The 26,877-nt window shown below is 37.5% G+C and overlaps 1 protein-coding gene across 7 annotated transcripts in view; it reads left to right on the top strand.

Moving 5' to 3' along the window:
• Nucleotides 1-26,877, top strand: part of SLC25A21 (solute carrier family 25 member 21) — a 358,043-nt gene that overhangs the window by 102,049 nt on the left and 229,117 nt on the right. The window contains exons 2-3 of one of the 7 annotated variants that reach the window (XM_050953964.1): nucleotides 14,883-15,058; nucleotides 15,699-15,793. The exons of the other annotated variants lie outside the window; for them this stretch is intronic. Of the exons in view, the coding sequence (XP_050809921.1) occupies nucleotides 15,745-15,793 (49 nt within the window). The 5' untranslated portion in view covers nucleotides 14,883-15,058; nucleotides 15,699-15,744. The remainder of the gene's footprint in view (nucleotides 1-14,882; nucleotides 15,059-15,698; nucleotides 15,794-26,877) is intronic. 7 annotated transcript variants of the gene reach the window in all.

Here is a 26,877-nt window from a genome sequence, read left to right as displayed (position 1 = left end):
AGTCCCCAACATCTAATAATAAAGTTATGGCCTGATTAAATCTATGTTAAATGTCTCCTGTCCTTTTGGTGTAGCTGGACAAAGGAACAACTCCAAAGGAGAGATTGACTGGGCTGTTCTGAAGTGTCTCTGTCTTACTTTTGTGAAAGATTTCAGAAAGACACTGTTTTGTTCTGCACTGGAATGAAAACAAATTCCAAATCTCAGAATTTTTCATAAAACAGAAATGTTGTTTTCCAGCCAGTCCTTACTCATTGTCTTACAGATGAAATGCTATCCAGATCTTTATAGGGTAATAAACTCTAAGGTAAATCTCAAAAGGGGAAATAAACCTTTAAAGAAATGTAATGTATGTCATTATTTTTAATTTTTAAGAAGCATATGTAAATTAATTGGAGTTCTTCCAGTGTACATTCTTTCTCAACTCTGCTATATTTAAAAAAAAGAAAAAAAACCTGAACTTTTCCCCATGGAAGTAATGAAGTACAGTCAAAATTAGGAAGCTGGGGACTTTTTTTCAAGGTACCAAGTCTATATGTATTTGTCATGTTTTATCACAGACTATCTAGGTAGCAGTAGTAATGTATTATTCAATATCGACTGGAGCAATATTGCAGTAACCAGTATTTCACAACAGTTTTCAAAATCAGTTTGTTTCAACTATTGTTATTTTCACTAGATTTTTTTTTAAGAAAACCTCAACTAAAAGACTTTTTTCCCCTAATTTTACTTGTGTGTTGGCCATGATACCAACTGTATTTTAGCTGACGAGAAGTTTAAAAACAGAAAAAACTTTGGAAAACAAAGAAGCTGAAAAATGAAATACAGCTGTTTGCACACAAATAAAAAACAGGAGGGTAAAATCCTTACTATGGATTGGGTGGATTACTTGAAATGTGGCTCATTGTTTTGTAATAATAACCATTTATTTTTATCCATTACAGCGAACACTGACAAACTATTGGAAACAGCTTTAGCAATCCACTTCTGTAAGGAACCGGGAATGTGGACATAACTTTAACTTTTATTTTTACAACTTATATGTCAGGGGCGCTATGAAAACAAAACTGCAGAGGTTCAGAAAAGCCATTTTGTAGATTTATATACACAATAGTTGGTTTTATATACTATTTTTCAAATCTCAGAGATCCCAAAGTCTTTTACAAAGCAACATGCTGGCTATTGGTAGTGCAGTGGGTAGGCAAATGTGGCACCCAGCTTGAGCTAGGCAATAGGCTCTCACACAGCTTTGGACATATTTAGGTCCTTGTTTATTGAGAGAGGAAATGTTAGCCAGGACATTGGGATTATTTCCTCCCCCCCTCACCCAAAAAAAAAAAAAAGACAAGGCATGAGATCAATTTCCACTTGGACAGCAACCAAACATAGGCAAGGATTTACAACTCTGCCATATATCACAGCACAGCAGGCTAAAATCTGGAGTTACAGTTCTCACCTCAGAATATTTGTTTTGAGTCTGTATAACAAGTAGTTCAGCCATTTTTAGTTATAAGGCAACAAAAGTAAATACTTTCCCTGTTTCTTTTAACTAATAATATTTTAGCATCAGGCTAGCCAAATGAATGGTGTAAGCAGGGGCGCTCCAGGCCCCAGCACACCAATCGCGTGCTTGGGGCGGCATTCCGCGGGGGGCGCTCTGCTGGTCGCCGGGAGGGCGGCAGGCAGGCAGGCAGCCTTCGGCAGCATGCCTGTGGAGGGTCTGTTGGTCCCGCGGCTTCGGTGGAGCTGCGGGACCAGCAGATCCTCCGCAGGCACGCCTATGAGAGGTCCACCGGAGCCACGGGACCGGCGATCAGCAGAGCGCCCCCCGCGGCATGCCGCCATGCTTGGGGCGGCGAAATGTCTAGAGCTGCCCCTGGGTGAAAGGCCACATTGTTGAAGTTTTTTATTTTCAACAAACTTTAATGCAGCCAGAGCCTTCACACAAAAGTGCCTATCTTCCCTAGAGCTGACAACAGGTGGTGGCACCCCCCAAAATGTGCCAAACCTATTCACAACCCAGCTAGTGAGGATGGGGGAATCCCATTACAATATCTATATTAAACTACATTTTGCAGGCTATTGCTCTATAATCTATGATCTTGTATGGCCCCATTACTATATTATCTATTGAGCTATAATGATGATTTGATCCTTATATTCATACAGCTTAATTATTTAAATTATTTGTAGAAGGCTGTTCCCATTGCAACCCCACTTGCAGCTTCTGGTACATAGGGCAGGAATGGATGTGGCTGAAAAATACTGTATTCCTTCAATTCCCAGCTAGTGGCTATCCCCAGTATTAGAATGGAAGTCAGTGAAGGAATTGGGGCAGCAGGAGTTCAAAGCAGCTTGTTCAAATGAGCCTATTTCATTACAGTAAACTAATGCAATGTTGTAAGAACTGGTGGCTAGAACATATGAACAAGACAGAAATATTTTTTTCTTGAAACTGTGGTGTTTGTCAATCTGTTGTAACCTAGAATATTTAAATATTGACTTGTAATTATTTTTGCACATAAATATAATGTATTTGAAAACTATTTTTTTCTTCATAGAATTCAGTATGCAAAATATTTATGGCCAATTTTTTGACATTTAAATTATACATGCAAAACTGGGAACCTGGGGGTGAAAAACATAATTTCCTTTTCATACCTCAACATATGTATTCCCTATAAACAATTTAGGCCCTTTTTAAAAAATAGTGTGACTGTTAGTGGTTTTAGTGTTTGGTTATATTAAGAGTTTATTCCAAATTTTTAAATAAAATCTCTTCTGTTGTTTCACACAGCGACACAGGACTCTGAGTCACAGCTCTCAGATATGTTCTTTGTTTCATTAAGGAAATCTTAAGGGATAAAGACTGGTAGATGTGCACCTTCTATTTCTTTACTTTCTTAAAATTATCACAAGTATTTTGAAGTTTTAATATCCTTTATTTAGTATATGGAGAAGTCAAACTCTTCAGCTTATAAGTTTGTGGGACATGTCTGTCTTAACTGTTGCACTAGGCAGTTGCCCAACATTTATAACCTCTTAGCACAGTTCAGTAGCTGTTCAACATTTGAAGGCTAGAGCCATAAAAGGACTTCGGTGCCTAACTCCAAAACTTAGGTACCACTGAGATCCTCAAAACTACTACTCAGCTGTCGGTTAACTCTATAGTGGAATGTAGGTACTTACAAAGTTCTCTAGGCATCTAAGTTTCTGGTGGTGGACATGCACACAGCTACCTCATTTAGGCACCCCTGCGGGATCCTCACACTGGGCATTGCTCCTCCTTTTTTTCACCTGCAGGGCCTGATCCAATAGGCCTTCTGAGAGCACACCGAACTCCCCACAAAATAGATGGCAGTGACAGCAGTGCCCCCTGCTTGTAACTTTTAGTCTAGTGGTTAGAACACTCACCCAGGATGTGCGAAACATAGGTTTAATTCCTCCCTCTGTCTGAGGTGGAGACGAGATTTGCACTAGGGTCTCTCATGTCTCAGGAGAGTTCCCTAACCACTGGATTATGGGATATTGTGGGTAAGTCTCTCTGGCTTTGTTGTTGAAGCTGTGCCATTTTGGTCCATTGTCTATTTAATGTAAGAGAGTATATGAATATAACCATATAACCTGGTGGTTAGAGCATTCAGCTAGCATGTGGGAAACCCAGGTTTCAGTCCCCCTTGTCCAATGCATATTTTAAAAGATTTAAGGGGCACCACCATCTTGGGAGTTTCATTGCAAGAAATGCCTTAGGGTGAGTAATTCCGGGTGAGTATTCATGACTAAGGATCTGAAGCAGAGATAAGCACCTTCCTATGGCCTAAATCCCTCTCCTCAGGACTTCCTACTGGCTAGCTTGGGAGCTCAGTGCTCAGCATGTGGCTCTTCTGGGTCCCCTTCTTAGACACCTTACTCTTCTCATGCATTGTATAGGGAGCTTAGGTTCCCAACTCAGGGCTGTGGATTCCACTGGGTGGCAAGGTGCCTAAAAATTAGGTGCCGCAACGCTCCATGTTGCAGCACCCAGGCAACTTGGAAGATTGTCTTCATTATATTGTAATACAACTACTTTTTTGTATCTGGGAAAACAAACAACTAAAAAATCCTAATACAGTACAAATGTGTTTAATAATATTTCTATTGTGTATTGATGCACTGAGATGTTATGAGTTATATTGCTTTAGATTAATGTTGCTGAGCTTCAAGGATGAGCTGATTTGCAGTGTGCTTTGGTACACATCTCGTCTCCTAATAAAGTGTGCTCGAAGCATCCTAAAGCAGCCTTAAGTGCAAGTATATATTTTGTGTGTGTGTGTGTGTGTGTGTGTGTGTGTGTGTTGATACGTATAGGTTTAGTGGTATACAGAGATATATATGAACATTTAGTGGAAAAAAATCCCACCTGTTGTGTTGAGTGTGGAGTTTTGCTAATGGTGTTTTGGGGGCATTTTGGGGGCGGGGGGGGGAGGTGTCATATACTACCATAATAGTGGATGGATATATTTTTATATTTTATAAATCACAAGAAGTAAAAATAAATTTAAAAATAAATATACATATGTGCACATTTTGTATGCATATATATATTATTCTTATTAATGAAATGTTGACTTTATATGTATCTCTTCTTTATTTTAAATAAAAGCATAAAAAGAATGGTTCATAGGTTTCCTTTAATTCTCTCCCGTCCCTCTCCCCTCATCCCCCCACCCCACATTTAATCTGGCAGTTAGAATACATATTATATGTGAAATCAACTACTGGTTTAAGGTTGTTCAGTGTGTAGGCACCAAGCACCTGATCTTGCAGAAACGTGTGTGTGAGTAGGTACATTGATCTCAATAGGCCTACTCATGTGTTTAATGTTAAGCACATGCATGCGTCTTTGCAGGACCAGGGCCCAGGGAGATAAAGATGAAGAGAGAGCTGAATCTTAATTATTTTAAGGTAATTTTGATATACATGCTGTGTGCTCATTAAGCTGCTAAGTATCATGTCACAATTTTTGGAAAAGGTTGTGGTACTGACAATATTTTTTATGTTGATCAGAACTTTTTATGCTGAACAAAGGTAATGGATGATAATTTCTCTAGTTATTTTTGGATGAACTGTCAGAAATATGAATTAAGAATGGTACTTCCGTGAGGTGTAAAAAAACCCCCCAAAACTGATAAAGTTAACAAGAGCCTATTGTGGTGGTATGAATGCAGGACTAGGAGCTAATGATCCTAAGTTTTAAACCTAGCTCAGATACTAATTTCTTCTGTGGGAAAGCCACATAACATCTCATACTCTGCCTTTCCATCCAGTCAGGATAATGTATACTACCTACTTCCCACAGGTACTGCTTGTATTTTTATATAAGTTTGTTAGCACTCAGCTACCACAGTGATGAGCTCATTTCAACTACTGTACCTAAATAGCTAGAAAGATAGAGAGGTTGAGTATCTTCAACTGTCATTAAAGTTCATGGGAATTAAGGGCCCTCATCCCTACTGCCTTTGTGAAAGTCCCTTTTAAATCATATTTGTCAGTTGAATTTTTTTTCTAGACACAGTTGAAATTATATACAAATACATAGTTACCTCATTAGTTACTTCATCTGTGTGTTTACAGTTTCAGTTATCGCATTTTAATATACCTTGGCATTTACTGTATTAATGGACAAATATTCACATTTAGGCTAATTCAGAAAAAAATATGACTGTATAATGAACCCCAGTAATGACTCCTTATGAGAGGAATGGGTGTTTTAAGAGGCCCATGTGAGATGGAAAGAGGGTGCATTGAATATATGGCCAAGTAAGTGAATAGGACAGCAGTAGAGGAAAGAATGTCTCTGGGAGCAATGTTTTTATGAGCTCTGGTGGAAAAACAATCTGGCAAAGAAGGGTGAAGCTCCTGTGCCAAGTTGAATGCAAAGCCACTAAAGAAACTTTTGGAACTCCAGTACATGTTTTGTGGAGTTTCCTTTGCAGTGTGTTTGCGTCTCTTTGGGACCAGCTTGTCACAACTGTAATGGGGTCCTTCTGTACTTGACCTCTTGCACTATAACTATTGTACCCATTTACCTCAGGAATAGACAGTGGGTTAGGTAAGTGCATACTGTGTATGGTCATTCACCATATACCACTGTTACCACCAAATATTTTTCCTTCCCCCAAAAAGTGTCTAGCAAACCTTGCAGTTGCACAGAAAATGTTCCCATTCACTCCACATGAATAGAAAAACAGTCTTAGTATAGGCTTAAACTACTCAAACTGTTAAAAATGCCTGAAAAATATTTACCATGTCCCAAATCCTGCTCTCTTTATACAAGCAACCCCATTGCAATCGGCCCTATGATTAAGCTATGCATGTGAGTAAGGCAAGCAGGCTTTTTAAGATCTGAATACCAAGGAAGCAGAAGAATTTTTAAGATACACCTCTATCCCGATATAATGCAACCCGATATAACACAAATTCGGATATAACACAGTAAAGCAGTGCTCCAGAGGGGCAGGGCTGAGCACTCTGGCAGATCAAAGCAAGTTTAATATAACGCGGTTTCACCTATAATGCGGTAAGATTTTTTGGCTCCCGAGGATAGCGTTATATCAGGGTAGAGGTGTAGTGATAAGTAAAGTGGTCAGATGAAATTAAGAAAGAGAATACATTGGCTGAGAGTTAGGAAAATCTTTCACCTAGTCAGATCAACGAACTGTAATAATGTCCCATGTGTAATGAAAGAAGAAAGATTAAGACAATAGGAAATAATCCCTCATTGACAAAGGAGCCTTCATAGGTGACTGCCAGCTCTTATCTATGATGATATGCCACCTCATCTTTCAGCTTAACTTTTTGGCACCTATAGCAATATGGATTAGAATTTTTTTTTAAAGCAGTAACATATAGCTTCTTGGTGGATCCCACAGGCTGGTCTCCTGATGGCTTTGAATTGCCTTTGGGTCTCTCTCGTGATTATATGACTGTGGGACTGGCTAGACAACACTTCCTCTGGGAGCAATTTAACCTTTAATTTTGAGGAATTTGTGCCAGTTACATATCTATGTACATCAGTAATGTGTTGTGGTTTGTGCTTTGCATATGTATTATCTGTTTCTACATACATTTTAAATTGAATCTGTGTTATATGAAATCGGCATATTGCCTTCAAAGACCACCTACAATCAAGATTCTGACATCATGTTTTTCTTGAAAGTCAATGTGATAAATTGCACAAATCATGCTTTCCAGCCCTTTACTGTTCTTACTGGTGAGCAGTTTGCTAATCAGACAGAAGAGCAATAATTGCAACAGTGCTCCCTGGATGCAAAAGCATACGTTTTACATATGTTGTATTCCTTCTTTTATTTTATATGAACAGTTGGGATTTTTCACTGTTCTTTCTTAATGCTCTCAATCCCCACCTGGCTTCTTGACTTCATAATGACTTAAAGATTTTAAGGATTTAAATTTTTCTAGACCTTTTCCTTTACACTATTTTCATTCCTATCTTTGATTTTAATGGTGTCTCAAGAAAAAATGAATGATCAATAGCTACTTCTAATAAAGATTGTAGTTTTATTTCTTTTGTACATGTTCTGCTGTACAGAGGATTTTTAAGGATTAATTAATACTACTTTGTGTATTACTGTAGCTGTTGGGCCTAATTAAATTCATTAAAATCTCAAAGTATTAATGTGTGCCATAAAAACAGGATTCCGATTCAGCTATTTTAGTAATGCTTCACAATGACAATATCATCATAAAATACAGGGATATAATGTTGTGTTTTGGATTGTATTTTTTAGGTTGCATTATTTTTTCTTCTAAACTTTTAACAAGCTTAAACCAGACAATTTTCCAAGTATTTATAATTTTGGGAAAGGACTGACATTTATTTCATAATTCAGAGTAATCTTTATCCTTGAATAAATAATAGCCTTATTAATGGTTTTCACACATTAAATTTTATAATCTAAAAAGTTTTAAGTATGTGAGTTTCCAGATACAGTATCTGTTTCACTGCCATGGGAGATGCGGATTCTTAGGAAGACAAAAGAAGAAAATAGAGGAGCAAACAAAACAGATATTTTGCATTGCTCAAGCTAGATGTAGGGTAGGGTTTTTTGTGACCTATTTTAGGCTCTGATTATTATTTTTTATTTGTATTGTAGTAACAACCAGGGGCCCAAACCAAGACGCATTGTGATGGGTGGTACACTGACACACAGCAAGGGACAATCCCTGCCCTGAAGAGTTTACAAGCTAAATAAACAAGACAAACTGAAGATGGACGGGAAAACTGAAGTGAAGTAATACACGCAAGGCCAGGAATAGAACCTAGATCTTCTAATGCCAAGTCCAGTGCTTTGTCCGCTAAATCATACTGTTTCTGATGGTTCAACCACTTGAATTCATTGGGACCACTCTTATGGTTGAATTACTCAGACATTGCAGGATTGGCTCTTTAATATGTAGCAAACTCCATCATAAAATGATGCACTTGTTATTTGTTACTGATAAAGTAAGACATTAGGGCCAGATTGGGATACCTGTGGTCAGGCTGAGCAGTTCTTTACTCCACAAGAAGTCCTATTGACTTCAATGGATGTACTCATTGTGTAGGATAGTATTCAACATGAGCAAGATAATCCCAAACTATGCTAAGTGTTGACATGAATTATTATTCATATTGTCCAAATAATATTCTCTCTGAAGTTTGGGTTATAGATAGTGGGCCTGATTTTGTTTGCCCGCCAAACTCTCATTGACTGTAACGGAAACCTTGCTTTCTTTGTTCAGGACAGGTCCATTATGGCCAAGGCGCAAGAACATGTTTATTTTAAGGTCTTGCTAAGAAACTGAGTGGACTGTACACTTCATATGTTTCACAATAGCTATTCTTATCCTTTTGTTACTCTCCAGTTGTGATCTTTAATCAAAGTCCCTGTATGTTCTGTGTTTAAATGAAAGGCCTTTAATGGTTAGAGCACTCTCCTGTGCTGCTTGTGTGGTGATATGAAATTCATTTTTTTTTCATAATAGGAACTCTGAATCTCTGAATGCTTTTTAAGGTTAAGAACGTCTCATAATAACAATTTCCTGGCAGGAACTAGGCCTGGTCAGGAACTGATAATGCTGATTTGTTAAAACTGAATAGGTTAGTGGGAAAAGGTTGGTTTTGACAAATCTCCCAATTCAAAAAATTTTTGAAAAGAAAGTTTCAAAATTATCAAAATGTCAAGTTTTGATATTTTCTAAATGAAGTTTCATTCCTTGGTTTCAAATGATTTTTTTGTTTTGCAATTTTAATTTATGTTGAAAAATGTTGAAATCAATATGAAACATTTTTGAAATTATCAAAACCAAACATTGATTTGATTGATTTGGTCATAAATTTTGGATTAAGTCTGGATGGGAAAATTTTTCAAAACCTGGAAAATTATTATGGGGCAGGAAAACCATTTCCCATACAGCAAAAAAAGTGAATGATTCATGTCATGTGAATGTTTGAACAAGATCTCCATGGTCGGTTTTACGTTATATAAAGGTTAAAAACCACACTGCCCCATTTTAAACAGTTGCTAATTGTCCATTCAGATTAAAGTGTAAAGTATTTAAATAGCACTGAGGCATATGTCCAGAACTAAATTTTAAAATCTTGATTGTATAATACAGCAATGAGTGATTGTTACTAGCCCAGAGCTCAGTTTTGCTCACTTTGGGATTCTGGCATGGGTGATTTTTGTGGATAAACTACATGGAGGTGGGGGAGGAAGGAGAAAATATATCTTTGTTAGATTAATATTTATTAATGGCAGGTGTTTATAATTGCTCAGGGGGGTTGGAATGATAGAATATCTCCCAGGGAGATGGATTAGTGGGCAGGTGATGTAGTCATGAGTATCAAATTCTTCTTCAATTTTTCACCTAGATACCACCTCCAGATATATGGGGTGTGATCCTATGCTACATCCATATATCCTGCAAAAACCCCAGACAGCTGTATTTTTTATTGATTATATGAAAAAGCACTATAGTTAGTTAGGTATGGAGGAAAATAGAATATTTAATGAATTATGGAATATTGTATAGGCATCCAATTACATCCTAATTATGTCAACATAGCTCTGACATTACTTATTATTTGTAAAATAAGCTTTTACCTAAAACTGACTATTCTCACTTTAAAAGTAAGAAACAGAAGAATGTTCACAGCATTTTAATTAGGAGGACTACAGTCTTTATGTTAATCAAGATCAACTGTATGATGAACGGCAGTTCGTATCTCTGTTGTCCCATCTGTCTTGGGACCAGGAATTAAAGCTGGGTCTGCTGTGTGCCAGTGAAGAGCATTACTATTAAGCTTTTCCAGACTGCTTGTGTATGTGTGTGCTTTAAAGCTGCTGTACATGTAAGTGAGCATGCTTTCCTACAGGGGGGATAATGTGATCATAATTCTAAAAGCATGGCCTGGCAAGTTGAAAAAGTTAGTTATTGCAGCCTGACACACATGCTTTATTTGGGGGACTTTTTCTAGTTTTGTTTTCTTGAATGTTCATTTATCTTACTCCTTTTACTCCTCCTGTTTAAAACAATTAATCAAAATTCCCAATAGATTTAAACAGTCTTTGTTGCTAAAGTGCATAATTTGCCTTTAAAAACATACTAGAAAATTTTATTTTCACAACGGGCTTAATCTAAACCTGGCCAGTGCAGTGAGAGGGAGAAAAGATGCTCTCCAGTTAGCTCTCTGTTAGAGAAATTCTACAGGCCAGGGCAAGATTTCTCTGAGCTGGTTGGGGAAGACAGCAATAGCTAACAATTTCTATGGGGGAGAGAGGGGTTCTATAATACAGACCATACCACTTTGTGGAAATGGAAAGTGGGCTGGCGTATTAGTCTTCCCGTTTTCCTGGTACTCTCAAATGCTATGGAGAGATCCTGCCCAATTCCTTATGGGTCAATCCAAAGCCACTGAAGTCAATAGGGAGTTTTCAGTTGTCTTCAGTGCACTTTTGATCAGACCTTAATGGAGGAAAAGAAGCTCTTTATGCACTCTTTGCCTGTCTGGTACAGCAGCGTCACACACAACAGGATTAATTCTTGTCTCCATACATCCATCTCATTTACATAGTAGGTGTATAGATACTACTTACAGAAATGATTGATGTGAAGATCAGAGAGGTGATATAATACTGTATTTTGTAGGTAGGACATCTCCCAAGTGGCCTAACCAGACTGATTGTAATGCTGGAATATGACTGTCTCCGAAGTCATGTTAATAATTAGCTTTGATAGTAGCAAAGATATTTGCACACTGAGGGAATAAATATTATGGTCTGCATTTTCCCAAAGTGATCAGTTATTTTGGGTACCTCAGTTTCTGGGTGCACACCTTGAGATATATCAAAGCAGCCTCAGTTTCAGAGCACAAGTTTTCACCAATTCTGAAAATCCAAATACTTTAAAGCAACTCAGGTTGGACACTTGACAATTAAAGCATCCAAAATTGCTAGTCACTTTTGAAAATTTAGGCTACATCAATATGTCTTAATTTCAAGGATTACATATTGTGTATTATCAGAGGGGTAGCCGTGTTAGTCTGGATCTGTAAAAAGCAACAGAGTCCTGTGGCACCTTAAAAACTAACAGATGTATTGGAGCATGAGCTTTCATGGGTGAATACTGTATTATTGTATACTAAAGTCAATGAAAATACATTTTAATACAAGGATAATTATCACCATAGTTAATATAAAAGCAACCAACACTTTGAAACAAAATAAAGATATTGCTCTTTCTAAACAAAGCATTAACAAGTGAGACATTTTTTGTCTTCTGAGGAATACAGTTTACTAGTGTTTCATATATACAGTAATCTCTGTACTTTATTGTAGCACCTATCAATATGAAATTAATCATGGCTGATAGGTTCAGTTACTCTAAAATTCTCTCTTAATGAGAAATGCCACTAATTTATTTAAACACACAATACAGACCACCTGTGGGGTTGATCATCCTGATTTGAGGATTTGTTTAAAGAACAAATCAGGACATGCAGAATATGTATTTTATTAAAAAAAAAATCCTGTAAAATTACTCTCCTAGTTGAGCCCAATCTTTTCTGTAATATTTTTAAATAAAAAAATTTAATGAATTTGCAGAGATGTAAAGGTTTCCTATGTGGGTTCCCATATGGGTCCAATCTTGTAAATCCTTACTCATGCAAGGACTACTCATATGAGTAAGTGTTTTCTAGATCTGGGCTGTGTTTGTAATTTATTTGATATATTTTGTTATCTTTTGTGGTAATAGCATATTTTTAAAAGAATCCCCTAGCTACTATACACTTTCTAGACACAGTCTTGTACTATTTATTTGGTGATCTGCACCTTTTTTGGGATAGGGGTAGAAAATAACAGCAAAATGAATTAGGGGCAGCACAAAACAAGAACTGTAGAAAAATGTTTGATTGTTGCTTAAAGCCAGACAGACACATGTAAAAACAATAATAAATATGAATCAAACCAATCTAATATGCTTGTTTGGGCAATTTTTGGCTGGAAAAGCATAAGTGAGTAATTAGATAGTTGCTGCCTTGATTGAACTTAATAGGAAACATTTCAATTAGGCTAAAACTACATAGAGAGGAAGTAGGCTTTATAAAGGGAAACATTCGTTGTCATGCAACTGTCAGCTTTTGCCCACACTAAGAGATGGGATTAAGTGGATCTATGCAAAGGAAGCAAAAAAAGAAATGATTGCAGTAATTAGACTTATACTTAAACACTGTGTCCTCTGATATTTCTTGATGATTTCAGCTTCGATAACATAGCTCTTATAACCTCTTCCATGGATTTAAGGCCATAATTTGTTACAGGCAATGGGGTTTAAGTTTCTGCTCTTAAAAAAAAGAGACATTTTCTCATTCTGTATAATCTAACATTCTTTTGTTTGCCCCAAGCTACCTACTCTGTAAAGAGTGATCAGAAGAACCATTTTGGGCAAGTTTATATAGTTGGTGTTTTTATAGTACATCTAAGGCTAAAATGTCCATGTAAGACACTTTCTAGATTAAAACAGTCTCCATGAAGGGCTGAGATTGTGGAGACGACGACTCCTTCAGGAAGTTGTTTCTCCATTAGTAGCAGATGTGTAATACCTAAACTGGTATTGCATGGCGTTCTATGCCTATTCTTACAGGGGTGGAGTCAGACTCCATATATGGCAATCTGGCTCACGGGAATTTTGTCAATGCTGAGGCCATCCCTAGCCTCCCAACAACAATTAGGGGAGCAAGTACGTCCATGACTGACTGATACATTAAAACAAAATTGACCAGATGTTGTCTGTCTGTTTCACTCTGCCCTCACCCCTCATAATGGGGTCACCTACAGGGTTATATTAGTTGTAGTTCTCTCATAACTCCTGCAGGTTGCATAGCTTGAGTAGTGGAGAATGGAAAGACAGAGACAGACAGATGACTGCAGCACAGGGAGTTGCAGTTTTGCAGGAGGTAGGAAGCTCATTTACAGTACGTGGGCTCTGCTCCATAACTACCTGCTGTGGAAATAGGGTTCTTTTCTTTTTATTGGCCTGCTGCAATGGGCTGAACTTTCCCCTGGATAAATCAGTTGCTGAACATCCATTTGCAGCCTTGAAAACAGAAAATATTTCTAGCTGGATAGACCCTGAAATTAGTAAATATGGCTGTCTTTTATTTACTACCACATTGTTAGACTACCCTAGTTCTGTACAATGTTACCAGTAAGTTATGATGGATATTCTCTTTCATGTAGCAGAAATGTGCTAAGCTAAGCAGGATCATGCTGGGTTAATATTGTGATTAATTACTTTCAAGGGACACGTGGATGCTGCAAGAAGTGCTTTTGGTGATTCAGAAGGTGGTAGTCTGCCCTCTGAGTATTGATTGGATCAATGCCCCGGCTTGAATCAACACTCTGAAACATTCTGATAGCCTCACAGTAAAGGTGCTAAAATAATTATTTTTGTATTAAGAAAATCATTTTAAAATACACTTCAGAAGCATTTAACTTTCTGACACCAACTTCAAGAGAAACCTGGAAGCTGTCTAATAGAATGACTCCTGTCAGTTTGTATTCAGGTTCTGAGAGGTGCAGAGGGCACTCAGTCCGTTGAGCATCAACTCAGGGGGAGGCTCACTTTACCTGCTTAAAATCAGAATGAAATAAGAGTTGATGTGACCTCACCAACTGAGACAAGACAATAGCCATTTTCAGTTGCATGTATTAAAGCTTACTGTACAGGCTAGGGTACAGAGGTTAATTATAGTAAACAGAATAATATTGATCAGGTTTTATGTTTTTTCTGTGTAAAAGTTTAACAAACAATATCATTTTGGCATACATGGAGAACTAGGTAGAATTTGCATATTTTCACATAGTACAGCAGCTAACTCCTGTTGAGATCATTGTGGGATTGTTGCTGTTCAAGCCTGGTGTCGAGTTTGTTTAGCCTGGAAATACTTGGCCTGGGGTAAAGAATCATTGGAGGTTTGCACATCCGCAGTTATAATTTAGTAATTTGTGTTTGCGTGATGTATGACAAATTGACTAATGAGTGCCCTAAAGAGAAATGCCAGCCTGGCATTTCATAGGCAGCAATATTATGGTAATACTCAGGTGTACTGTCTACCCTAAGGGACAGAAATTACTCCACTGCTCCTTTACATTTTGTATTTCACTTAGGTTTGAAGTATATGTATAGTCTTTTTTTCCAGGAGCTGCTTTTAGATGGAGTTCTGCATTATGACAGATGCTTGACTTTCTGCCAGAAAAGTTGGAAATGGAGGCAACTTAAAATAAATACTGACGGTATTTCTCTCTCTCTCTCTTTTTTTTTTCTTTTTTTTTAAGGAAAGGCATATGTTCATATCCTAACTTGTCCCAATAGAGGGTCAATTACAACCAGTTGGCTGCAAATCCAATCCAAGAAAAATACTGAGTAAAGAAACTGCAGCAGCAGGTACCAAGGGCCTCTAGTACAGTCGTTCACTCTCAGTACATGTGAAATGTGAACATAAAGCCTACGGGTAAGATATTTTTAGGTCCTATGTTTCCCAAGATGGCCCAAAATGAATCAATACATTAAGCAGACATTTTTGCATAGTTAGATATTTTCCTGGAGAGCCTTTTAAATGTCCACAATGGTATGAGCTCTTTTATGTGAATCGTGAGAATAGAACAATATCTTTTTTAGAAAAATCCACCTGGCCAAGTGCTCACATATAGGCACATAGTCTGCAACATGTGTTTATAGGGCTGAAACATCTAACCTTTGGAGCCAAATTTTAAAAAAGAAATGAATAAGAATGCATCCACAATGGTACACATGAATGAGATTAAATTTTATATTTACAGAAGTGGTCCATTTTTTGGATTTTGTTCCGGATTTCTGAGAAATGAAGGGTGACATGTACATATTAGGATACACACATAAACACGTCCCTACCCATCACAATGTCCCCATTATCTGAGGTCACACACTTAAGTGGATCCAGTCCATATTCATCAGCTGTACAAACTGGGGGAGGCAAAGGACTATATGCAAAATGTGTTGTGTGGGGTTTTTTTTTTGTTTGTTTGTTTTTTTAATATTGCACATGCACAGCCTGGCATCATGCTGGTGCTACAAACATGATTCTCTTTCTCCTTGTCTAACTTTTTGTACAGACCACATTCTCATACACACATTTTGTGTCAGATCTACCTTGCTGAAATGATGGTGAGGAGAATTGTAATGCCCACAAACCTTCAAGTCAACAAAGGTAAGCAGCAATAAATTGTGTGCCAGCATTTTTCTCAGACTGGCATTAAAACAATGGTCATGGGTTGATGGTCATAGAGTAGAATTTAGATCAGGTCAAGCAGGCTGGACACAGATCAGCAGTATCTCTCCACACATAACATCCACACCTGAACTTTGCCTACTCTTTTAATGAATTGTCAAACAGACCAGCACAGGAGTAGAGAGAGAAGTTTCACCTCTCTATAAGTCTAAGCATTTACTGACTCTGACCTGTACTCTGTGCCTAGGCAGTCATAGGACAGGAGGGAGAATGTTGCTATCAAAGGAATCACAGACAGAGAGTAACAGCAGTGTTTACAAAGCCAGTAAACTGGTTCAAAGTGGGTTCCCCTCCATCCCCAGCTTCACCCAGACCACTTTTCATCAGTACGGATTCATAGACTCTAGGACTGGAAGGGACCTCGAGAGGTAATCGAGTTCAGTCCCCTTCCCTCATGGTAGGACCAAATACTGTCTAGACCATCCCTGATAGACATTTATCTAACCTACTCTTAAATATCTCCAGAGATGGAGATTCCACAACCTCCCTAGGCAATTTATTCCAGTGTTTAACTACCCTGACAGGAACTTTTTCCTAATGTCCAACCTAAATCCCCTTGCTGCAGTTTAAGCCCATTGCTTCTTGTTCTATCATTAGAGGCTAAGGTGAACAAGTTTTCTTCCTCCTCCTGTTGACACCCTTTTAGATACCTGAAAACTGCTATCATGTCCCCTCTCAGTCTTCTCTTTTCCAAACTAAATAAACCCAATTCTTTCAGCCTTCCTTCACAGGTCATGTTCGCAAGACCTTTAATCATTCTTGTTGCTCTTCTCTGGACCCTCTCCAATTTCTCCACATCTTTCTTGAAATGCGATGCCCAGAACTGGACACAATACTCCAGTTGAGGCCTAACCAGCGCAGAGTAGAGCGGAAGAATGACTTCTCCTGTCTTGTTTACAACACAACTGTTAATGCATCCCAGAATCACATTTGCTTTTTTTGCAACAGTATCACACTGTTGACTCATATTAAGCTTGTGGTCCACTATGACCCCTAGATCTTTTTCTGCCATACTCCTTCCTAGACAGTCTCTTCCCATTCTGTATGTGTGAAACTTGATTGTTTCTTCCTAAGTGGAGCACTTTGCATTTGTCTTTATTGAACATCATCCGGTTTACCTCAGACCATTTCTCCAATTTGTCCAGTTTATTTTGAATTTTGACCCTGTCCTCCAAAGTAGTTGCAATCCCTCCCAGTTTGGTATTGTCTGCAAACTTAATAAGCGTACTTTCTATGCCAGCATCTAAGTCGTTGATGAAGATATTGAACAGAGCCGGTCCCAAAACAGACCCCTGCAGAACCCCACTTGTTATACCTTTCCAGCAGGATTGGGAGCCATTAATAACTACTCTCTGAGTACGGTTATCCAGCCAGTTATGCACCCGCCTTATAGTAGCCCCATCTAAATTGTATTTGCCTAGTTTATCAATAAGGATATCGTGAAACCGTATCAAATGCCTTACTAAAGTCTAGGTATACCACATCCACCGCTTCTGCCTTATCCACAAGGCTTGTTATCCTGTCAAAGAAAGCTATCAGATTGGTTTGACACGATTTGTTCTTTACAAATCCATGCTGGCTATTCCCTATCACCCTACCACCTTCCAAGTGTTTGCAGATAAGTATGTACTACTTCTCATTGTCACTTGTGCTCTATGGGTGCATGCTCATCTGTTTCCAAATAAAGAACTAGAGCTGATCAAAAGAATTTTGATGGAACAGTTTTCCATTAAAAAAAATGTGGTTATGTTGGAATTGAAACATGTCATGGGAATTAAGATAATTTTTTTGCTGGGAAAAACTGAAAATGAATTGTTTTGTTTTGATAAGCTAACAGCATGTCATTTTGATAAGATAAGTGTTTCATTTTGACTTATTTAGATTAACTTTGTCTCAGTGTTTATAATATCATGACAGTAATATATTATATTTAATATGATATATAATATTATACGCAAAAACACATCCAGAGAATATTATTAAGGTCCCAAAGTCAAGCACTCAAAAATTCAGAAATGACAGAATTAAGACTGCCTGGGCAACCTTAATTGGGCCCCTGGATGCTTATGCATGGTCTTTAATTACATGAACACATACTTTACCCAGGCAGTCCTATCTGGAGATGGGGCATATGCAGTCCAGTCAAATGTAGGAGCTGTGAAGAGATGGCACATGCTTGTTTGCTCAGTTGAGATGGCACGTGCACAGACTGGTTAGCGCTAAGAACTGTGAGAACCTTCAGACATTGTAGCTGTTAATTTCTAGTAAGTCTCTACTGAGTGTATGTAAATGCAATTTTTTAAAGACTTATAGCTTGGAAAAATTTAGGTGAATTTTCACGGAGACTGCACAAGGCACGTTCCTGACACAAATGACATCTTCTTCCCTATTTCAAGTCCAGGGCCGGCTCCAGGCACCAGCACAGGAAGCAGGTGTTTGAGGCGGCCAAGGGAAAGGGACAGCATGTCCATGTCTTCAGTAGCAGGTCCCTCAGCCCTCTCAGAGGGACGGACTGGCCGCTGAATTGCCGGCAAAGAATGAAGCGGTGCGGTAGAGCTGCCGCCGATCGCGGCTTTATCTTTTTTTTTTCTTTTTTTTCTTCTCTGCTTGGGACGGCAAAAAGGCTGGAGCCGGCCCTGTTCAAGTTCATATTCTAAATCACAGGTGTCAGGGAGGCGGGCAGGCTGGGGGGGAGGGGCAGCGGCAGGGTTTACATTGAAAAACAATGTATTTTTCCATAACCACATTCTCAGAAATGGTTCAACTGTTTTAGCTGAAATTTTCCAAAAGTATACAACCTGAGGCAATACCCAGAATGGAAAATTTCAGCCCAAATGGTTGAAGTTTGGCAAAGTTATAAGCAACTCAATAATGGGTAACAGGAATAGCAGGTGGTGCTACCAGCCCCACTAGAGTATATTGTATTTAACATTTTAACATAATTTTAAAGTTGAAACAAAATGAATTGTAATGATGAAGTCAAAATGAAATATTTTTGCCCGTTGAAACAGAATTATTCAATGTTATCAAAATAAAATGATTCAATGGTCCCAAATTGAAATTTTTTAGAATTTTAGTTTTGTGGAACATTTGAAACTTTGGCTTTTGTTATGATTTGAAATTCAATTTTTTCCAAAATATCAAATTTCCTACAGAATGAAAATTCCAGTTTCCAGTCACATCTCAAATGAACACACAGAAAGAATCCTCCCCTTCTAAAAATTCAGTAGTATCAGTAGCAAGTTTATGCTCTCTGTTAAAAATGTGCTCTTGAGCCTCTAGGTCTGACTTGAGCCTCTCTGACTGATTTGGGCCTCCCTTGTGTTGCCAGTACTTTGGAGGAAAGAGCTAAAATTCAGAGGGATCTTGATAAATTGGATAACTGGGCAAAAAATGAAATTCAACAAAGACAAATGCTATACTTAGGCAATAAAAACCAAATGCACAAAATAGAACAGGGAAAAACTGGCCTGGCAGAAGCACTGCTGAAAAGGATCTGGGAGTTGTGGTAGATCACAACCTCAAATGAGTCAGAATGCAATGCTATTGCAAAAAAAGCAAATGCAGTTGTAGGTTGCATTAACAAAGGCATAGCACACAAGTCATGGGAGGTGATAGTATTGCTCTACTTGGTACTGATTAGGCCTCAGATGGAGTGCTGTGTCCAATTTTGGTCACCAATGTATAGAAGGATGTAAAGAAACTGGAAAGGTTCCAGAGGTGAGTGACAAAGATGATCAGAAGGATGGAATGCAAGCCATATAAGCAAAGGCTAAAGGAACTGAATAGATGTAGTTTGGAAAAGAGGAGATTAAGGGGAGATATGATAGAGGTCTTCAGATACTTGAAAGGCTGCCATTAAAAAGATGGAGAAAAGTTGTTCTCTTTTGACACAAGGAGCAGGACAAGAAGCAATGGGTTCGAACTAGGGAATGCAGATTTAGATTAAATCTCAGGAAAAACTTGTAAGAACAGTAGGACAATGGAATAGACTGCCTCGGGAGGTTGTGGAAGCTTCTTCATTGGAGATTTTCAAAAGGAGGCTGGATAGCCATTTGTCTTAGATGATTTAGACAAAACAAATCCTGCATCTTGCGCGGGGACTAGACTAATGACCCTTGTGGTCCCTTCTAACCCTATGATTCTATGTGATATATTAAACTTAAGCTTTTGGGCATCAGCTCTCTGAGGTCAGTGGGCAGAACTACCTGGCTGGGAGGTGGCCATCGCTGAAGAAGCTGCAGTGTGACCTCTGAGTCTCACTGTGGCCATTGGTTATAATAAGGCCTCTCTTTGTAGAAATGTTGGGGAGTGGGGGGTTGTGCTCCTCTGCTATTGCCTCTGTTCCTGACTTTCTTCATGCGTGTTGCCTTGGGTCCCACAGCAGAAGGTTCTTATCTAACATCATCAGCACTGTAGGGATGCAGAGCACTTCACAAAGAAATGATGAGAAGCTCATCCTGAGTACTGTCATTTTCAGCCTAAATAAGAGAAATGACAGCAAGGCTGACAGTTAACTGAAAGTGGATGAAATAGCTTGGGAGGATGAGGGTTTAAGTAGTGAAAGATGATGTGATGTCTATGGAACAAGATGAATATCTTGTTTTTTAAACTTAAAAATTTAGGGACAGTGTTTGAAATTAAGACCTGGGTGCAGATAGGCGATATAATGGTATCTGAAAAGTGAGGAGGATTGAAGTTGCAGATGCACAGGCACAAGGAGGATGTTCTGGTACATGGGATTGCATGATTGGGAAAAGGAGAATCATCAGGTGACCTGAACTTGAAAAGTGTAGGGCATGGGCTGTGGATAGGAAACTCTGATTACCTCCAGAGTGTGTGATCACCTTATAAGACAGTAATTACTAACAATAAACACGATGCTTTGAAACTATAGAGGGGCTTAAAAACCATAGATTTCCTGAAACACATCCTTTATTGAAATATACTTGATTTTTTGTTTTTGTTGTTCCTTTCATGATCCAGACTTTTAAATTAAATTTGAAAATGATCCAAAAGAAGGATAAAACCATCTGTGTCACTTTCTAATATGACTATTATTCAAAGTGGTGGTGTGCACATAATTGGCTCAGAGTTCTATAACTTCCAGTGTCAGGTTATAATGTAGCACATCTTCCCCTTCCTAAAGATAAGCAACTGCTGCAATTTAAAAACAAATTGGAGATGTTGGATGCAGTTTGTTGAGCTGATAGGAATCTAGCTAATTCAGTTAATTTCTTGCAGCAAAATCAACATTTTACTAATTGTGAATAGAGGTATATTCTGACCTTCCATCACTTGGTAGATTAACCATATATACTAAAGAATTTGTTTTTGTTATGGTTGATATGATTTACTCAGATATTTGGCAAACATGTCTCTTTTGGGCATGCCCCTTTTTGAAAATTTTTTTTATTTTATTTTGGTAAGTTGGTGCTTCCTGAACAAACCAAGATTGCCATTTCAGAATAGACTTTGGATCAATTCTAAAGCTGTCAGTCACTTGCATTGTTTCATGTTGCATTACTATTTGTTGTTCAGTAACCAATAATCAACAATTAGATGTGTATGTTTTCAAATTTAGTTGCATGCCAGTGTTCTTGTCTTCTGTGCTAATTTCACACAGAGTATTGCAACGACAGGTCCATTTCTCCTTTTGCTAGGATCTTGGAATTTGTAATGCTCTGCTCATTTTAACTCTTGAGTTGCTAGAAGACCAGCTGAATGTCCCCATGTAAGAGGAGTGAGGCCTCTAATTGTGGAGTTGTTTTGTCCTTTTCACCCTAAGGTACCAATACATGCTAAGAGCTTTCCTTTAAGGATAATATTATATAATTCCAATTTGTTATATTTTGGCTCAGTGAAAAGACAGCTAATTTATAGTGTGCTAGGAATAAGATTTCTTCCTGTTGGGTGACATGTCCTCTTCTTGAAAGAACTTAGTTTGTAAAGAAGGCAGCCATTGCTATCCAGTTTACATATCCGTGTACTATCTGATAAAATGTGGGGCCTTAGCTATAACTTCTATATGTCTTTCAAACTAGATACTCTAAATGGGGCTCAATTAGAGAGGACTTGTGTAAGAGAATAGTTCATTTTATTGAAGTAGATTATTTACTTTTAATATATATTGTCCAAGGAGAAAACAAAAAACATGCACAACTCTCCCAGCACTCTTTCCTGTTTAGTTAAATCATTCCTGGCTTTGATTTGGCCTAATCTGGCTGTTGAGCATTTAACAATGAAGATATTGTTTAGGAACTTTACAAGTACCCCTGAAAGGAGTTGTTTCTTCTGAAGGAAGCATTTACCTTTCAAATAGACATAGTATCTATGGCCTGTTTTTCGGGAAAGGGCAGCTTGTGTTGGACAGCAGGTAAATATTGCTTTACTGGTTTAGCAGATTTCTAAATAAGGTTATTATTCAAACACATGTTTGCTTCTGCTATGTGTTTGAAAAGTCATCTTTGGGAATGCAGTACAATAGAAATATCCAGTTTGAGCTCATGAAATAATTAAACAGATTCATGAATAAACTCTTCCAAAAGATTGAAGTCTATTTATGTTGTCATAGTTATTTGCAAGTATTCTAATGATCACTTGTATTCAGGCAGATACAAATATTAATGAATCTCAAACATAGATGCTGGAACTAGGGGTGCTGCCGCAACGCCTGGCTTGAAGCGGTTTCCATTATATACAGGATTTACAGTTTGGTTCAATGGCTCTAACCACCCCCACTATAAAAATTGTTCCAGCACTCCTGATCTCAAAAGTGTATAGCATTTGTTAATCAGGTGCACTATTTGCTATTCTTCTTTCAGTGTTGTTATTCATTATCTTCCCACTGAAAAGTCTGACATCCAATCAGGGAGCAGAATATATAGCACATGACCAACCACACACTATGAATTGAGAATGGCAAATAATGTATTTAAAGGGAACAATTCCCAAGAACCCATAATTAGAAAACTAATTGTCTAAACTATTATGTGAATAATGATCAATAACTAATTAATTGTCAGACAGCTGGAATGGTTTGTTAATGATTTGCAAATCAAAACAATCTAAATTCATTGAATTTTTGATTTGATGAACACTGTTCAATAACAATATGGAATAAAATTGACAGTCAATGGGACTTAGGCTCCCAAGTGTCTAAACCACTTTGAAAATGAGATTTATGCTCTTAAAACACATAGGTGCTCTTGAAAATTGTATTCTATAACTATTTGTTTTTCTATTTAATTCTTATTTATTATAAAGTAATATAATTATTTAAAGATTCTTGTCTACCAACAAGTGTTTCAATTATTTCCTATCTTAAGCATAGGCAAAACTATATCTCAGGTACTATTGTTTCTGTGATAACTGTTGACAAATTACTTTTTATTGGCTACTGTTGTATAAGTTAGTGATAGGTAAGTATATGAACATGGCGGAATACATAACAATGTAGGGTTTGTAATGATTTTATAATAACTTCATTATCTGTAGCAGACCATTCTTTAGTCAGATCTTGATCTAATGAGTATCCTTTTTTGTGTCTGCTGATTTTTGAACAGCTTAAACTTTTAAATTAAAACATTTATTTGGCCACATAAACATAGATGTCTGATTATTGAATTTACAATCCTATTAATTAGTGTACAGTCTAGTATTCTATTCTATTCTATTCTATTCTATTCTCTGTTTTCAGTTCAGCCACAATAGTAGGATGTCAGATCCAGCTGTTAGTTTTCATTCTACTATAGTATCCTTAATCAGGTGGTTGTGGAAGCATATTTTCAAGTGTTACAAGAAAGTTGATGCTTCCTGTGTAAACTCTGTAATCAAAATTAGTGTCAAGGATACATGCTATTCTTTAGTTACCAGACTTGGAGGGGAGAGGGGTTATGGAACCAGATGGGACTTCTTACATGGCTAGACGCATTCATTATGTGCTCTTAATTGCATTGGCTTTTTATTTTGCTTCATCATCTCTGATTTGCTTATAGGCCTTAGATTCATGCCATTCTTCAAACATACATTTTCCTGAACGTAAAGTTCTGGGTATGGTCCAGTTCTTTCTACCCCCTTTTGTGGCTCCCAAGGATGAGCAAAAAATGAACAACCTTTGGCCAGTTTAAACTGAACTGAGATTAAGGAATTGCGTTTTAGTGTCTGGTATATCATGAATGTTTTGGTAAATTATTGCTTGGAAACAGTAACTGTGGTCAGAGATCCTATGTGAAATCAATTTAAATTATTTTTTGGCATCTCTGTGCAAGTGTAAACATGGATAATTTTTCATTCTAAATATATTATACTAGTGTAATGGCATACTGCAGTCTCCATACAAACAATATTTTCCTTTTATTTGAATGGTTGGTAGTAGAGATTAAAACTCATTGGAGAATGTTAAGTATTTTCTTTGTAATTTTTTGAAATAAAGATTTGTCATTTCTTTTTTTTTTTGTATAATTTTCTGTTCTTACAGAAAAATATTTTTTTCAGTTTCTGGTTGTTTTGAAAACTGAAAACATTTGGTTTCTGGTTTTCTTCTTGTTGCAAAAAATGGAAATAGCAAAATTACTTTAATTCTACCCCAAAAAAAATTGGTTTCCCAAAAATGGCCATTTTTCATTGAAAATGTTTTTGATCAAAATATTTAATTCTAAGAGAGTCGCTTTACCTAGTGTATACATTCACCAGACAATACTTCCAACTTTAACACAGTTGTTAGAGGGCTGACGAGAACATGGTTGTACAATGGCAGAAATAAGGAAGATGAGCAAACAATGGCACCAGTATTCATCCTGGCTAGTTTTCATTCCCTTTAAAAGGATCATTGACATCTGCTTCACAGTTTGAAATCCCCAGCTGAGGCCCTTCAGATTAATGACTACAGGGAAGATCACGGATATGTACCAGCATTTCTTGTAGATAGTAGGGAGAAGCAAATGAAATGTAGTTTGCCAAATACTGCAAATATTGGCAATGTTTGTCCATCAGAATGTGTGTGAATTCACAAAGTAACATGTTTCACTTGCCCATGATGCTGCCAGCAGCTGCTACTCTGCCTGTCCCCTTCCTGCCAGAATACAGCTTCAGATAACTGGAGAAAGAGGGGAAAGGATGGTCCACATATAGAAAGGTATTTTGAGGAGGGTTTTGTATGTTCAGACTAATTCCAAATTGGATAATATTAGGATTGGAGTCAGACTGTAACCCAAGCATTAGAACTACTAACTCAAAATACCACCTGGAGTACCTCATTTCCTCGTCAACAGTAATATATAGCATATTATCAGTATCTTGTATATTATTTTTTCCATACTTTTCCAGTATATTCCCTTGTGACTAAGAAATGCCATGTGAGCAGCATGAACAGGAAGCATTAGAACTACATATTGTGCAAAAAGCCGGAGAAACATAAAATGGTCTTTCTGCAATCTGTTGGAAGCTGTTTTGAGAGGAAAAAATGAGAGCTCAGGATCAAGGTAATAAACAGAAAAAGGGAAAAGCTTTAGAAATCTGTTGAATGAGTAAAAGCAGAGTGCCATTTCATAATATGAAAGTCTCAGTGCAGCACTGCATAATACCAAAATGATAGTAAATTTCATTTGTTATTGCTTGCCTTCTTTCTATACATCTGAGAAACATCATCAGTTTGTTGCTTAATACTTAATGAGACTCTTAAAGAAAGGCTATGTGGATTTGTTGAAATCTGTGATTTTTGTCTGCCTATTGTTAACAAACTACACATCTCCATTCCCAGAATCTCATTCTCAAAGATACATTTCAAACACCCCTACAGGACAAAAGGTCATCATTGATAGTGTGATAGCAATAATTGTCAAAAGATGTGATTCCTTGAAATGGAGTTTGTCATTTTGGCATTCTATGTAAGCAAGAGTATCTTCTGGCTTTTTTTTTTTTTGGTCACTTATTCCGTTTTGAAACTTGCAAAATTCCTTGTTACTGGACAGATTGCAAGGTTAACACGTGAGTGGAAGTGCTGTGGCTAGATCTGTTAGGTGGGAAGACGTGTTCTATGGAGCTCAGAGTATGGGCTTTGGAACTTGCTCTGTCATTCACTTGCCTTTGTGGCCTGAATACTTATCCATTGATGGAAATATAAATGGAATATACATATGTAATGTTGTATCTAGTTGTTTGGTTTATGGTAATAGTTCAACAATTGCAGCTAAACATTATTTCCTAAGGAGATAATGTGTGAGTACTTATATTTTAAATGTCTGAAAACCTGTGCAAGTGTATGAGTATGAAAAGTATTTAAAAACTCTTTACATTCAGTAAACTAGCAAAATTATTGTATGCATGTGCCAAGGTTTGCTCTCTTTCCCCCACAATTTCATATGAATTGTATCTTCAGTATTTTATTTTTTAGAGGCAATTAAAGTTGCATCCAGCTTTCATTTTAAAGTCTTGTTTTCTCCCTTCTTTAACTATGTATTGGAAATATTACTTTAGTAGTACGGGGTACCATGAACCAGATTTTTGAGAGTTCTCTTTTAGGCATTAAAATAAATTACCAGGTTTTTCCAAAGAACTCAGCATGTTGGTGTCACAATGGATGTTGATCTGTGCTGAGTTCTGTGGAGAATCTGGCCACAGTTTTAGGTGCTGAGTATTTGAGTATCTGGTTCTGAACTCTTGAAAAACTGGCCCTAAATGTGTGTGAGCAAGTCGCTTTGTATGAGATGGCTGTATCTTAGAAAGATCACAGTATTTAATTATTTTAGCTCAAATGATAGTAGAGCCCTCTGTTTTGGGAGCTCTGAGGACCAGGCTTCCTGTTATGGCTGTGCAGGTGTGGGTTGGAGGGATGGGGTAGGGGTGTGTGTATGTGAGAGAGAGAGAGAGAGAGAGAGAGGCAAAGAGAGAGAGATTAAGGAAAAGTGCTATCTTCTCAGTAATTACAGTAATTACCATGGTCCAGTATGAAGCTGATTTTGATCTCCCTTGTACTACTACAAGAAAGAAAAAAAGGATTGTCA

Source organism: Gopherus flavomarginatus, chromosome 5 (assembly GCF_025201925.1).
Source record: "Gopherus flavomarginatus isolate rGopFla2 chromosome 5, rGopFla2.mat.asm, whole genome shotgun sequence".
Classification (NCBI taxonomy): Eukaryota; Metazoa; Chordata; order Testudines; family Testudinidae; genus Gopherus; species Gopherus flavomarginatus.
Note: the sequence above shows the minus strand (reverse complement) of the source record. Positions and strands in the feature narration are given on the sequence as shown.